We start from the raw sequence: 14,514 nt of genomic DNA on the forward strand, positions 1-14,514 counted from the left end.
TTAAACTTTCATACTGATGGCGGCATGGACGGCGAGTGCCCCAGCATAAATCAAGGAATAATGTCGAGCTCGACACTCAGGCGCAGATTCTCACACCTGAACGGCAGAACAGGCCGTATTCAGCCACGAATCAGAGCCATCAACCGGGTTATCTAGGTCCCACGAGCTATGAAGCGATACTTGATGACCATATAGTCATTAATCAAACCCCTAGTAAATCTGGAATATCGGAATCGGCATACGACCACGAGTGCTTCGTGGGACAATTTATCCCGAAACCGAGCCGCATACAAATAGCTTCGGACACTTCTTGCATGCTTGCGCTTTTTCCCAACTATCGACAAGTTAGTGTTGGCATTCTACGGCAAAGCTCAAGCAGTCACATTTCCGGCTCCATCCCCCTTTGTTCTGAATGCATTGACTGCAGTTCGGCGCACCGTGGAAGAGTTTGATCTCGAAAACACTCCTCCGGAAACCCACCTTATATCAGCGGTGCTCTCTAACACGATCAAAAAGCTTGGGGTGCCCCCAATAGCAAGCCAATTTCACGAAAAGTTCACAGGAGAAAATTTGCGTCTCGAGATCATTGCCCTTCTTCTGAAAATCACAGCTCGTGCCGTCTATATTGGCCTAGCAAACGAGATGACGGATGGAACCAGATCGCCAACGAATTGTTTCGCGCAAGTAGTGTTTGTGTGGAGCTTTGCAAATTACTCGCTCCGGTCAACGATTTGCTGCTCTGGTTGTACTTCGATAACGCCGTACTGACCAGCATCATCTGTGGTGATACGAGGAAGTCAATTTAATAAGCTCATTGATGTTTCAACTCCCCGCCATTAGTCAGCGTATGCTTGCTTGCTGCTGCTTGAAATCTTTCGATACTTGATCAGATATCGATCGATATTTAGAATATTTTCTTGTTCTGGCAGTGCGTGATGCGGTTGGGGATGCCCGGAGAGATGAAATGTTTTCCAAAATGAACGTTTACGCCTCGTTTGAATTTCTAAAACTGTACACTGATCTGAAGAGGCTGTATACGTGGTTTAATTTGCTTACCTTTACGTAGATCCTCTACTCTGGCGAAGATTTGGCGACTTGATCGGAGAGATCTACGCGTTGGTGATTCATCGGGAATGCAAGGACGTTTCTGTGCCATTGTTCCTACGGGAAGCGCGCCGAAGACTGTTTTGCGCGGCCTCCTATACGGACAAGATCTCCTCGACCTTGCTTGGCCGACCGCCTCGTCTGTGCTGGAGGCACACTAATATACAGCTACCGCTAGAACTCCGAGATGAAGATCTAGCATCGCCCATTGCAGATGTAGAGCTCGCGTGCTGGAAGCTTGACAGCAATGGATGGAATACTTACGGAGGTGTCCATCAATCTACTTGTATCAGGTTTCGGTGCCTTATCAGCACGTTTCGTGAGGAGATCATGGATCATTCGATTGGTAGAATTGATGATGCAGCTGAAGCGTCGTTGCTGTGAGTGCAATTTCTTGGGGTCGTTGAACACCATCGTTGACAAGCTTCAAGAGACATCTCACGCAGGGGCTGGGAAATGTGGGATTCAGTTCCAGAGCATATGCGCTATAAGCCTTGCTTCTGGGATGATGAGCGGCTGCCATCAGGTGTCTGTCTAATGCTCGTCATCGCTCATCTAGCATACTTGTTTAACGAGTTCCTGATACAAAAGCTGCTAGATAAGAGGCCACTTGCTCAGAATCAAGCTTATCTGAGTGTGAGCATGGAGCTTCTCTCTACAGTCCTGACTTTAGGTCAACCACGAGACAGATATTCGATACGTTTCGTACACTGTAGGTCATCTTTCGCTCGGTGCTGCCGCGGTGATAAAAAGGATTAACCGCATTCACTAGATACTTTCCTTCGGTATTCCAAGTGCGAGTGTACTGGTGACCGCCCTCCAAGAGCAGTCAACTACGGGAGAGGCATTGCCGCCATCTATCACTCGCTCTGAAATTATTCGAAACATAAGCGTAATTCATTTCAAATCTCGACTCAGTTCGAGACCCGGGGATGGCAACTACCCCATCTGCAAAAAAGCTGCGAAAACCTTTACACGACTTATAGACGACATCTTAGACCCTAAGCCATCCGCTGCGTTTCAAAGCACGTTAGAGCTCGGCTTCATGAGTAATCCATCTCTGGATGGACTCGATAATATAGATACGGTCGATTTATTCGACAACATGGAGTGGGGAACGGGAGCAGGATCCCAGTGGAGCTTCTGAGCCCTCTACTTTACCATTCTTCCCATGAAGGCACTGTGAGCACACAGCATTGACAGCGGTGTTCAGCCTTCAATATACGGCCGATACTCATTCCACATACATCGGCATACCATCTCTCCAGCACTCTCACCTTTACCCCGTCCATACAGCAGGCCCCGGAGGCGTATACGTCGTCGCAGAACTAGAGTAAATGGCGATTCATCGCACGTCAGCCTCGTCCACCACTTCCATAACCAACTCAACTCAACTCACCATAACCCCCGGATCGCTCTGACTCGTATACCCCGGAATCGTCGCCACAAATCTCCCACCCCCCGTCACCACAATCTGCGCAAACTCCGCATAGAACTGCAGCGTATCCGCCTGATGCAGCGCCAGAAACTCATGCCTAATCAGACAGTTCCCCTGCGCCAGACTCGCGGGGATCGTGCTCGTCCACGCTGGATCATTATACACGACCGCAGTGCCCCAGGGCGTGCCGGTTAAGGGCGGCGCGGTCATCCCCATCTGGTCGATCTTGAACCAGCCCTGCCCAGGGCCGTCGCATGTGGAAAAGGCGCCGTTGCATTTGTGCAGCCAAACCATGGCAGGGCCTTGCTGGTGCGTCCATTGGCCCCAGATGGCTTTGACAGTGGAGCCGACGGAGGTGCCTCCGCTGCATTTTACTTTGGCGTCGGTGACGGTCAGGGTGAAGTTGTAGTAGGGCCGTTGGCGTTGGATGGTTTGGGGGAGGGGGCTGGGCTGAAGCCGACGTAGCTGTACTGAGGGCGTGTTATTTTTCAAGAGTATCTACTACGACGTATGGAGAATCTGAGGCGTCGTACCGCCAATCACATAATTAATCACAGCACTATGAGCCGCTGCTTGGGTAGTAAGCAAGGCGATGATTGATATCAGAGTTAGACCGATTATCTTGAAGCTTGGCTATGCGAAGAGTAGAAGTTACCTTTGTAAGAGCACGAGAAGACCGGTTCTTTTTGTAACCTACCTAAGCTACGCTACTAAGGTACCCTAGACCCGCCTGACAACAGCAACATCGACGATTCTTTCGCTAGTTCTGAGCTCGTCTGCACATAGTGTCGAACCTCCGTCTACAGAGTGGCCACACAAACAGCCCTATGATGACTGCAAAGGCACGAGTCAAGATTCATTTGCTATCCTTTAGCCCGTCACAATTGGCTCTACGTTATCGATAAGGATGCAAGTAATAAAAAGCTTTGAGAGATAAGAACTGCAGCGAAATACTTGACCAACACACTCCCTCCAGGCTTTTTGTAGTACGTTACGAAAGATGGGAAAAGGACAATGTCGACAAGGTTGATAGCTTTGCGGGCCACCTCAAACGGTGCTGGACTGCCCATTATGTTCAACGATTGTGCCACGACGGGTTAAGGAATAATGGTATAGGTAGGATCAACGACCGATGTCTTTATACCGTCAGTTCTCAAAAAGCCCTTTTTTAAAAATTACCTGGGCGCAACAACGGCACCTTTTCCCGATTGGGACTCACGATACAGCAGGTGGCAGGTGAGAAGGACGTCGCATCTTTGTCACCAGCACGCGGACATAACCTAAGTTTCCTTTCTTGTATCTCTCCTCCGACAGAGCCTCTACTTCTCCTCTCTCCAGAGCATCCCCAGCAAGCTCTCGCGAACATCACCCATACCGCCCGCAAGCACCATGGCCTCGCTCGGCACCGGCATCTCCCTCTACACTCCCCACGCCACCGCAAAGAACCAGCTCATCATCCTCTGCGCCTGGCTGGGTGCCGGGGTGCACGACACCGCCCGGCACCGCGCCATGTACAGCGCCATCGCCCCCAACACGCGCCTGCTGCTCCTCACCACCGACATGTGGCTCTCCGTGCTCTCGTCGCAACAGCGCCAGGCCGTCCAACCCGCCGTCGCCGCCGTCCGCGCCGCGCTCGACGAGGCCGGCTACAGCCACGCCAACCCCGCCGCCCCGACCCAGATCCTGCTGCACCTCATGTCCGCCGGCGGCGTGACCTCGGCGACGCACCTCCTGACGACGCTGCACGGAGAGCTGCGCATGCCGCTGCCGCTGGTGGGGGTGATCTGCGACAGCGCGCCCGCGAGCGCGAGTTATTGGAAGAGGTACGCCGCGTTGCGAGACGGCTTTCCGCGATCGGGGGGGTGGAGCGTGCTCGGCCCGCTGCTCGCACACGTGATTGGGGTTGTGGTGCTCGGGATTATCTTGTATCACCGGGTCGTGACGGGCGGGGAGCAGTTCCGGCTCGCGTTTATGGATGAGGGCTTGGTTAAGAGCGAGAGGATATGCTATTTTGCGTCGAAGAGAGATGAGGTTGTGCCGTTGGCGGATGTGAGGAGGCATGCGGAGGAGGCGAGGGGCAGGGGATGGCAGGTGAAGGAGGTGGTGTTTGAAGATACGTCGCGTGTTGAGCACTTGGCGAAGTATGATGGGGAGTATGTGGAGTGTGTCAGAGCTATGTGGGAGGGCAGTCAGCTTTGATGATGGTGGTCTCAACTCTCAAGAGGCGGGTGGTGAGGCTGAAGAGGCCTTTGGGAATGCGGAGGATCTTGGGGATGCGCTTGCAAGGCTGGCGACCGTCTTCGCGAAACAGGACCACAGAGTGTAGCCGGACTAACTCAACTCCTCTCCCACAGTGATGTCAATATGGTAACTTCTCTGAGGTGAGTGCCATAGCACTATAGCATAGTGCCAAAAGGACCAATCTATGGGATCACATGATAGCTACAGAGAATCCATGTGTCGAAGGGCATGAAAAATGTGGCACTCGAATTCTCTGAACATACCACCGTGAGCGTCCGCCATTGCTTGGGGTGCTTCCACACAATTTCAGATCTCCGAACGAGAGAGCAGCTCTTCAACTTGGGCTACGTGGAACCTCATTGAAACACTTCTAGCAGTGGCAGACAGGTGTACACACGGCTGCACGAGACAGAGCGCTTGGTCGGCAGGCGGCATCTGCGTCGGTGGAGCGGTGTGTGGTCGAAGTGATGGTGGTGATGGTAATGGAAGATTGTCTCATGAGGGCAGGCCTCTTGGGTAGTTGCAGCGTCATTTTGTACGACGTATCGATTAGGGACTGAAGATGTAGGGCCTGTAGGGATGGTGGCAATGTCGTGGAAGATGAAGCGCCGGGATAGGGGATTGTGCGTAGGACGTGCATGGTTGGACCATTGGGTGGGGGGGGGCGCGGGGTTGGAAGAATGTCCCTTGACAATCGCAATAATCTGGATGATTCGATTGCGTCAAATACGAGACCAATTTAAAATTTTATATGCACAATAGGGTCCTTTTCAATATTCTGATCTAAACAAATTTAGCTTCATTGGATGACTTGAGGCCGGCTGAGGTGGGCTCGTAAAGTGGGAAACACTCACCACTTTTACAGACTCATAAAGATGTCCTCAAGTATTTTAAACCGTGACAAAGCAGTACACACAGCCATCCGCCACGATTAGATCCCTCCCTACATCCCACACAAAAATCTTCGCCAACGGCGTTGAGGGCGACAGGTGCAGACCGCGGTCTGATCACCGCCCTTGCAGCGGTTGCAGTACTTCGCTGGTTTATAGGGTTTCTTTATGACTGTTATTGGGGTAGAGGGCGGCTGCCATTGGGGAAGTACGATGGGGTATGGGAGAACGGTGGTGGGTTGGTTCTGGTGATGGTGGTGATTGTGATGACCATGATGGTGGTGATGGGCGTGATGGCCATGATGGCTAGGTTGGTGATGAAATGTGTGGTGGCTGTGGTGTCCTCCGAAGTGGGAGATGGAAGAGTGGTGCGTCATGTTGTTCGTAGAGTGGATAGAGACGTGAGACTAGAGAGGAGATGACGAGGTTATGGTGGAGTTGCGTAGAACCTTTATAGAAGACGATGTTGAGGCTGTGTAAGTTCGACCGTGGATAGGTAGAACGAAGTATCCATGTTTCATGAGATCAGACTGGGAAGTTTTTTCGTGGTTATGACATCTTTATGGTTCACTTACGTCAGGTACCATACTTCATCCCACAGCCACCTTTGAAATAACAGGACTGCCTCCGCCGCAGGCAACTTCCACCTCTTCAAAATATTTCATCCATGCGCTGATTACTACACCATCAAGGCCACTACGAAGAAGCTACAATGAACGACAGAGATCTTTCTTAGATTGATTCTTTACTCAGTCACATGCTGTTAACTATGTAATCGAAAAACCGAGTTAGACAGCAGACCCCGGGGGAATGTGAGCTTTCCTGCGCACAAAGTTTCTCGGCTGTGTCTGTAAGCCGACTTTAGAGGTTCTCAGATATAGCTGGCCAGCAGAAAATACGAACTTCGCAATATCCCCAGGCCCTGTCCTCTACCAAGCCCAGCTTCTTCGTAGCTGCGCTTTACGCGGATAGGGCAAGATGAATCTAGCCACATGCAGAGGCAGGGATCGACGCCGGCTAAAACGGGAAGTAGGCCTGGAAATCCTTTGAATGTGTTGAGCCTTAGTGCTCCATAAGGACCCTTCGCCCTGCATGGTGGCGTGACGCCGGAACGAACCTTGCCTTTTCCTACTATCTATCATATAGGCAAGCTCCTCTCCAATGGTTTCCTGGCTCATACATATCGCATTGCGGATTCGATCTATGGAGAGATACTACATGGATCCAAGAAATTGAATGAATAAAGATTTCTCAAAAAAGGCAAAAGAGCAAAAACCTCTCAGGTGCCACTCGGATTCAAACTAGGGCCTCAAGTCTAGTTCAAATCCAAGTAGCAGCTGAGAGATTTGTGTGGGTTTTTTGGTCTGTAATCATGGGTTAAAGCGGCGTACGAGAGCAGCACAGGTAGACCACACCCAAGATTGGAGGCCTAAGAAAATAAATAGACCTACATACCCTTAGTGATGTTAAATTCACATGTCAGCCGGCCACTCTAGGGAGTTGTCCCGTGCACCCACTAGCGAGGTATAGTGTCGCTAGAGCTAAGTCGCCATGTGCTCACGAGCGAGGGTAAAAGATTACAGGAGTGAAAAGCTACCACCGGCACACCAACCGATGACTGAAGAGCTCGTAAGAAAAAAAAAATTGAAGAAACCATCAAGTCTCATACATTCCATTTACTTACATTCTTTGACAATCATGTTTTACAGTTTCCGCCGACTAAACGCCCAATACGCCTTCCACGGCAACCTCCAGTCCGTCGTCCGTAGCGTCGGCGAAAACACATCAAAATCAACCTTCTGTAACCTGTCCAACCACGCCTGCGTAGCCACCGCGGGCATCAGAACCCCAAACGCACGCTCCACGTCATCCGACTGCATTTTCGAGCCTGCGTTGAGCTGTTGCGAGCTGTACTGCCTTTCTTCGTTATCTTGGTGTTCGAAGTTGTGCCCGATGTCACTCCCAGACCGTAAATTTGAGAGCATTTCCCGGGCTGTGATGAGATGGTCGTTTGCGCGTGTCGCGACGGTGAAGACGGCGTCTCGTAGGCCTTCAGCAGAAGAGCCCAGGCGGAGAACATCTTCTTCTTTTACTCCGGATTCGGCCATGACGTCTAGCGGGAGTAGTACGGAGCCCTGTCGAGAGCTTCCGATTGAGGAGCCTACCGAGGAGTTGCTAGTGCCATGGGTGGGAGGTGGCGGGAAAGCAACGAGCGGAAGCCCTCGGAGGATCGCCGCAATACCTGTAGCCTTCCCAATATGTGACGCCAGATGGTCGGCTGTGACAGAAGCCAGGGGCAGGGACGAGAGTGTCAGGTACAGCAGCGTGGAGTACGTATTCTCAGCGTAGCTTTCCAGCGATGCAAGATCTGGGTATGGCGGATTGGTGAGGTACTGCTCGCGCCTGTTGATGACACGGAAGAACCAATTTTTGCTAAAGCGGCTCTTCCCATCCGTCCGGTTATGCAGGTCCTCCGCCGCTTTTGCTAGAAGAACGGCGGCTGGTTCCTTTGGCGGAGAGCCTGCGAGTGCCTTGGACACAGCATCCCGCCAGAATTGCATGCGCATCATGCCAACTGTGGGGGTACTCGTGGTGTCGGCTACGCGGGCGACATCGATGTTGAAAGCTCGAATGGCGAGGTAGGCGTCGCGGGAGGACGGCGGGACGAAGGTTTGGAGAATGAATGAGGGCGAGTCAAATTTGCTATGAGACTATTAGCGGAGTTCTGATGGTCCTTTAGTTCTAAAAAAGGGTCTTAGACATGCCGTATTAGAGTTGAGCAATATGCTCTGGCGGAGTCTATCTCAGCCTCCGAGGGCCTTGTTGAAATGCCATCTCTTGCGGTCGCATAACTCCTCCGACAATTTCTTGAGACTGATAAGAGCACCCTCCGGCACCTTGTTATATCTTTGACCTTTGCGAGGCTCATTGAAGCTAGAAAAGAGTGGTTGTATTTTTATGAGGAGCGGCGAGCTGCCATTATGAACAGGAAGTTGACAGTGGACGATCAATTCATGTCCTTACAGTAATATACAAGAAGGAAAACTCCAGTATGCTTCCCGATGCAATGCGTGTGAAATGGTGAATGGATGGACGTTGGATGAATCTCGGCGATGACGCCGCAGATCTCTCAAGCGTTGTTTCCGTTGCTTGAACTTGTAGGATTGAGCAGAATCTGTGCGGCGGCGCGTGAGAGGATGACTAAGGCTCGGCACAGCGCCGCTTGGCCGCTGCGCCTAGAAGTGGCCACGGGCTCGTGCACGCTACCACCTCGTGCACGGCCTCAGAGGCCCTTCACCGCTTTTTCTCTCAAGCTTCAACACCGCACAACTCCACCAAAAATATTCAGATTTCCTTCAAAAATAGATGCAATGGAAGCTGCGTTTGCGGAGCTTAATTTAATAGAGAAGAAGTTATATACTAAGGTTGTAAAAAAGCATAGGATTAATAGAACTACGCTTTTATAAAGGTACTAAGGAATTATAAAGTTAAAGGCTAAGGCCTATAATTTTTAAAAGCTTTTTTCTCCTAGTAAAACTAAGGCTTTTATTAAATAAATTAACAACCTTTTTAAAAGAGGCTTACCTCCTATATATTAAATAATATAAAATTTTACTTAGGAATTAAGTAGAAAAATACTAGGAATTTACTAGGTTTTATACTAGGTCTATTTAAATTCCAAATATTTTAAATTAGCCTACCTTCTTCCTATTAATAAGGAATAAAAAAGGGCTAATTCTACCCTTTAGTATAGTATTTATTTTAAGCTTTATAGCTATAAAAAAAAAATATAATATTTAGTAAAAAAATATATATAATATAGATAAAAAAGGATTTCTATAAAGTAATAAAGTACCTATAGTATATAGATACGCCTAGGGCTATAGTCTAGGCTGCGTAACCTATATATACTATAGGTATATTATATACTTAGCTAAGGTAAGCTTATAAATAGCCTAAGGCGTTTAAATCCTAGATTTTCTAAAAATTTATTTCTTAATATTATTAACTCTACCTATAAGCTCCCTACTATAACTTTCCTTTTATAATTTTTTATTAGAAAAATATTAAGAAAAAAAGGATTTTTAGTAAGCTTATTTATAAATTAGAAAGAATATACTATATTATTATTATTATTATATTCTATTAGGCCGGTGTAGCTTCTATTAGGGTTTATATAGTAGTGCTATCTAGGTTTTATTTATAAGGGGAAACCGTTCGCCTGTAATATTTAGGTAAAAACCTTATTTTCTATAACGTATTCCACTACCGAGCCGGCTAAACCACTAAGCCGGCCACTTTTCCTTAGCACAACCAACACTATATTCACACAGCAATATATTAATAACGCAGCGATTATCTATTTTAGTAAGAAGGCAGTATTAATCTCGCGCTTTAAGCCTTTACCTCTAGTTAATTTAGGACTATATAACGCGCTGCAGCAGCCTTTAACGTACAATATTAGCGGCTCTCTAATTAGCTCCACGGAATTACGTTTTAACCTTAATTACAACCAAACTGCCTAAAGCTTACTGCAACCGAAAAGCATACAATTATATAATATATCCTTAACCTAGACTCGCGAGGATTTGCGCCCCGGTTGTATAAGGTGGCAGATATAGCAGATAAAGTACTAGCTGCGTATAGTGGAATACTAGTAGGTAAAAACTGGACTTAACAGTTTATATCTTATATAAAGGAGCTTAAAATAGCTTTTAATTAGGTAAAGAACCGCCAGAGGATACTCTAGGAAGACCTAGAGGTTATTAATATATAGTTTACTTTCGTGCAAGAGACTATAGCTAAGTATAGCGTCCACTTAGATAATATCTACAACTTTAATAAGACTGGCTTTTAAATAGGTATAATTAGTATAATAAAGGTTATTATAGGTTTAGAGAAATATACAAGGCCTAATCTTATTTAACTAGGCAACCGAAAGTAGGTTACAGTTATCTAGAGCATCTGCGCTACTAGATATATAACCCTACTATTTATTATCTATAAAGGACGCGTTTATATCTCTATATAGTATAAGAAAGCAGAGATACTATATAATTAGAAGCTCTCTATTTCTAAGAATAGCTAGACTAATAATAAGCTTAGTCTTAAGTAGTTAAAGCACTTTAACACGTATATAAAGGCGCGTTAGGTAGAGTTATATAGGTTGCTGATTTTAGACGGCTATAAGAGCCACCTTAACTAAGATTTTAAGAATTATTGCGTTAAATAATAAATCCTTACCCTCTGTATGCCTGCGCATTTATTGTATATACTTTAGCTACTTAATATAGTATACTTCTCGCTATTAAAGCTAAAGTACTCTTAATATATATAAGACTTAGCACGCCGACGCGTTTACTATATTAATAAAGAAGGCTTTCTACCAGCCTTTAAAAACGCGTTTTTTAATATATTTATATATAAGAACTGCAAGAAGGCCTTTAAGGCCTCTAGATTAGTTCCTATTAACGCGCAGGTAGTTTTTAATCGCCTTAATATATAGTTATAAACCCTACTACCAGCACCTCTACTAAAAATACTATAGTAATTAAAGACCCTAAGTAATATATATAAATTTAGATTATAGTTAAGGCTAGTAAGTAATTCCTTTATATAGTTACTAATAACCGCCTAAAAAGGCTTCTTAAAGCTTATTAAAGGAGCCGAAGAAATGCTATACAAAAATATACTTATTAAAGCCCGGGTTAAAAAGCTTAAAGAGCAACTAGCAGAAATAACTAAGCGTAAAGGTCGTAAAAGAAAGCAAATCCAGACTAGCGGTATAATAGAGTATAGTATAGCAGCGTTATATATAGCTGCTAAAGTGTCTAGAGCATTTAATCTACGGAAAAAGGTGGGTAGTAGAGATAGTGCAAATAGGGCTCTACCAGCTCAACGGCGCTGTAGAAACTGTGGAGAGGCTGGGCATAATACGCGTACGTGTAAAAAGGATTAAGAAGCTTCTTCTAAATCTAATCTAAGTGTGTTGTATATAAGTTCTATAGCTAGTTATAAATAAATTAACTGCGCGTATATAGTGTTAGTTATACTAAGGAAAAGTAGCCGGCTTAGTAGTTTAGCCGGCTTAGTAGTAGAATACGTTAGTATATAACGCTTTATATTTTTCTTAGTTTATACGTAGCTATAAAAGACGTATATATTATAACCCGTAATACGAACCACCTAAGCGCAGAGGCACTCGCGGAGATAAGTAAGTAGATAAGACTAATTATATAAAACTAGGTTACGGGACTAAAAAGGTTATATATAGGATATATAGGGATCCTAGATTCCCCTATAAACTGCTAGTAGATAGGAATAATCTAAGAATAGGATATTATAAAAACAGGGTTATATAATAGCTTATTAGGCTTACAGAAAGAAGTAAGTATAGAGCCAAGCAAGCGCTTACCGGGCTTAAGGCGCTTAAGGGCTATAAGCTCTAAGAGCAGAATAAGTAAAAAGGTTTTTTAGGACGGAGCTTTTATATATAGGGACGCTCCTTTATATAAATAGGAACCTTATATTTAACTTAAGACTTTAATACTACCTATTAGAAGTAATAACCCCGTTTTATACCTAAAATTAATCTTACCTTACCTTTTAAAAACTATTGCACCCTAATAATAACTTAACCTATACTCTGCCTTAGTATATAACACTTAGAAAGTATAGAAAAAATAACCTATTATACTTTAAACACCGCTATATTAAAGGAGTTATATATAAATAATTAATTAAAATAGCCCTACTAACCTTTTTAGGCAGTATAACTGCTGGACTAACTCTAACTATACCTAAAGTAGTAACACGTATACAGGTATTACTTACACGGCTATAAGCACTAGAAAAGGCTAGCAATACTAAAAATAAAGAGATTGCAGCCCTATAGGGAAATCTCTAAACCGTTTAAGAAAAGCTTACTACTAGCAGAACGGTTAGCTATAGAGGCTATAAGATAAATAAACCCGAAGAGTTTACTAGTAATAGAGGAACTTTGCAAGCATTTATAATATAGATAAAACTATACCTATGCATAAATAAACTAGAGCAATCTTAAATTTAAATTAGATAAGGTTTATATAGCAGCCACCTTCTTAAAAAAAAAGCATTTAACTAGTTTAACCTAATACTTATAAACTGGCTTAGCAACGCTAACGCAAACGATTAGAAACTAGAAACTAATATTATGTTTAGCAATTATAGATACTTTAAGTTAGTACTTTAGATAACCTTCGGAGACACCGATAAAAAACGGATAGCGGAATAGAAAATAGCAGTTCTAAAGTAAAAGGGCTTAACTAGCCGCTATACTTTAGAATTTATACAAATCGCGTCTAAGCTATTATAGGGAGATAAAGCTCTGCAAGTATAATACTATAAAGGTCTTAAGGAAGATATTAAGGATAAAATTACACGAGGCGAGAGGCCTCTAATACTCTATAAACTTAAGGAAATAGCAATATAAATCGATAGTTAATAGCACGAACAACAATTAGAACGGGCAGATAAAAGGGGACTTTATTCCTACGCCTAACTAGCTAGACTAAAGCTAAGAGTAACTAACCGCAACTATAGAGATTGTATAGAGATTAATATTATAAAACAATATAATAACTAGAAGGGTAAACAAATTACTAATAAAGAAAGGTAAAATAGAAAGCGTAACAGCGTATACTTATTATACAGAGAATAAAAATACTTCGCGAATAAGTGCTCTAAGAACACCCGAATAGCAGTAGTTATAGCAAAACTAAATATAGACCGCTATAATTCTATATTATAAACCGCGTGCTATAATAACAACTACTTTACCTATTAGTTAGATAAGTAGGTAATAGGGTATTATCTAATATAAAGGGCAAAGGGACGTACTATTACTATAATAAGGAATAAAAAGTATAACAGCAATCCTATAGATAACTACTACGCAGACGTAGAAGTTAAGAGTATAGAAATCGACTACTTATTAGAAACGGATAAGGCGTTCTAAATAATTAAACCGCGATTAGAACCCTAAATTAACGTACCTAAGCTATAAACTAATAGCAAAACTAAGTTACTAGATATAAAAGTATAGGTTAATAGAGTTATAGCTATATATAAATAAAGCGCAAAAGAAATTCTCGCACGCTTTAATAAAAGACGAGAAGTATAAGAGGCTAAAAACGCTACAGCGGGCGCAGAGCTAAGAGCACTAGCTAGTTACTAATTCCTAAAAGCTATAGGAAGAGTTATAGGATAGCTTACTAGAGAAAAGGAAGTAAGAATAGCCGCAGCTACAGGAATATTAATAACAGCAACTATTAGCGCAGAAACCTACGTAAGATTAGATATATTAAAAGGCCTAAGCCGTAATATCTAGCAAGAACTAGATAATAAATCACCTGTTAAGAATAGTAAGAAGTACTATAATAGTAATAAAGACCGCGAACTAGAAAAGTAGTCTAGCAACGGAGAATTTAGTATTAAACTAGAGCGGGAACCGCTAGAGCTATATAGAAAATAAACCGAGATCGAGATTTATAGGGTATTGCACCCTATTAGCAAAACAGGTATTTATAATAAGGAAGATAAACGGCTAGATAGAAACCACCTACTTTATAGATAGATATTTTAGGTATTATATATTAAAGATAAATATAATAAGCATGTAATATATAAAAAATATTAAGAATAGTACCTATATCGGATAAGATATTATATTAGTATATAACTAGTACTATTTAAGGAAATAGAGCACTATATTATAGGTAAGAAAAATAAACTTATAGGGTAGCTACTATAGTTCTAGACCTTTAGTACCTAATAGAATATAGAAAAGGTAAAAACTAGCAA

The 14,514-nt window shown here is 43.9% G+C and overlaps 7 protein-coding genes across 7 annotated transcripts; 4 read left to right on the plus strand and 3 right to left on the minus strand.

The window, feature by feature from the left end:
- Nucleotides 1-174: 174 nt before the first annotated feature.
- Nucleotides 175-2,251, plus strand: BDZ99DRAFT_509453 (uncharacterized protein; the record flags this gene model as incomplete). Its single annotated transcript, XM_033724406.1, has 6 exons — nucleotides 175-344; nucleotides 448-613; nucleotides 643-783; nucleotides 1,067-1,450; nucleotides 1,529-1,835; nucleotides 1,900-2,251. Exons 1-6 carry the CDS (start codon nucleotides 315-317, stop codon nucleotides 2,249-2,251), a joined length of 1,380 nt encoding a protein of 459 aa, XP_033576089.1. The 5' UTR covers nucleotides 175-314.
- Nucleotides 2,252-2,256: 5 nt separating this feature from the next.
- On the minus strand, nucleotides 2,257-3,288 carry BDZ99DRAFT_477588 (uncharacterized protein; the record flags this gene model as incomplete). The annotated part of the gene is made up of 5 exons (XM_033722125.1): nucleotides 2,257-2,284; nucleotides 2,362-2,432; nucleotides 2,504-3,012; nucleotides 3,076-3,175; nucleotides 3,262-3,288. The coding sequence occupies 5 exons, from the start codon at nucleotides 3,286-3,288 to the stop codon at nucleotides 2,257-2,259; spliced, it is 735 nt and encodes a 244-aa protein (XP_033576090.1).
- Nucleotides 3,289-3,760: 472 nt separating this feature from the next.
- BDZ99DRAFT_533679 (uncharacterized protein) lies at nucleotides 3,761-5,026 on the plus strand. The gene has a single exon (XM_033726515.1). The coding sequence runs from the start codon at nucleotides 3,932-3,934 to the stop codon at nucleotides 4,739-4,741; it is 810 nt and encodes a 269-aa protein (XP_033576091.1). The 5' UTR covers nucleotides 3,761-3,931; the 3' UTR covers nucleotides 4,742-5,026.
- A 513-nt stretch (nucleotides 5,027-5,539) lies between these two features.
- Nucleotides 5,540-6,225, minus strand: BDZ99DRAFT_45879 (uncharacterized protein). The gene is made up of 2 exons (XM_033718998.1): nucleotides 5,638-6,225; nucleotides 5,540-5,566 (listed from the first exon to the last, which is right to left on the minus strand). The coding sequence occupies exon 1, from the start codon at nucleotides 6,048-6,050 to the stop codon at nucleotides 5,727-5,729; it is 324 nt and encodes a 107-aa protein (XP_033576092.1). The 5' UTR covers nucleotides 6,051-6,225; the 3' UTR covers nucleotides 5,540-5,566; nucleotides 5,638-5,726.
- Nucleotides 6,226-7,005: 780 nt separating this feature from the next.
- BDZ99DRAFT_445111 (uncharacterized protein) lies at nucleotides 7,006-8,818 on the minus strand. The gene is made up of 2 exons (XM_033717912.1): nucleotides 8,439-8,818; nucleotides 7,006-8,376 (listed from the first exon to the last, which is right to left on the minus strand). The coding sequence occupies exons 1-2, from the start codon at nucleotides 8,600-8,602 to the stop codon at nucleotides 7,377-7,379; spliced, it is 1,164 nt and encodes a 387-aa protein (XP_033576093.1). The 5' UTR covers nucleotides 8,603-8,818; the 3' UTR covers nucleotides 7,006-7,376.
- Nucleotides 8,819-11,011: 2,193 nt separating this feature from the next.
- On the plus strand, nucleotides 11,012-11,179 carry BDZ99DRAFT_389788 (uncharacterized protein; the record flags this gene model as incomplete). The annotated part of the gene is made up of 1 exon (XM_033715656.1): nucleotides 11,012-11,179. A coding segment is annotated over one exon (168 nt), but the record flags the coding sequence as incomplete, so codon positions are not given.
- A 132-nt stretch (nucleotides 11,180-11,311) lies between these two features.
- On the plus strand, nucleotides 11,312-11,632 carry BDZ99DRAFT_389580 (uncharacterized protein; the record flags this gene model as incomplete). The annotated part of the gene is made up of 1 exon (XM_033715645.1): nucleotides 11,312-11,632. A coding segment is annotated over one exon (321 nt), but the record flags the coding sequence as incomplete, so codon positions are not given.
- Between the last annotated feature and the right edge of the window lie 2,882 nt (nucleotides 11,633-14,514).

Source organism: Mytilinidion resinicola (genome assembly GCF_010093595.1).
Source record: "Mytilinidion resinicola strain CBS 304.34 unplaced genomic scaffold BDZ99scaffold_11, whole genome shotgun sequence".
Lineage (NCBI taxonomy): Eukaryota > Fungi > Ascomycota > Dothideomycetes > Mytilinidiales > Mytilinidiaceae > Mytilinidion > Mytilinidion resinicola.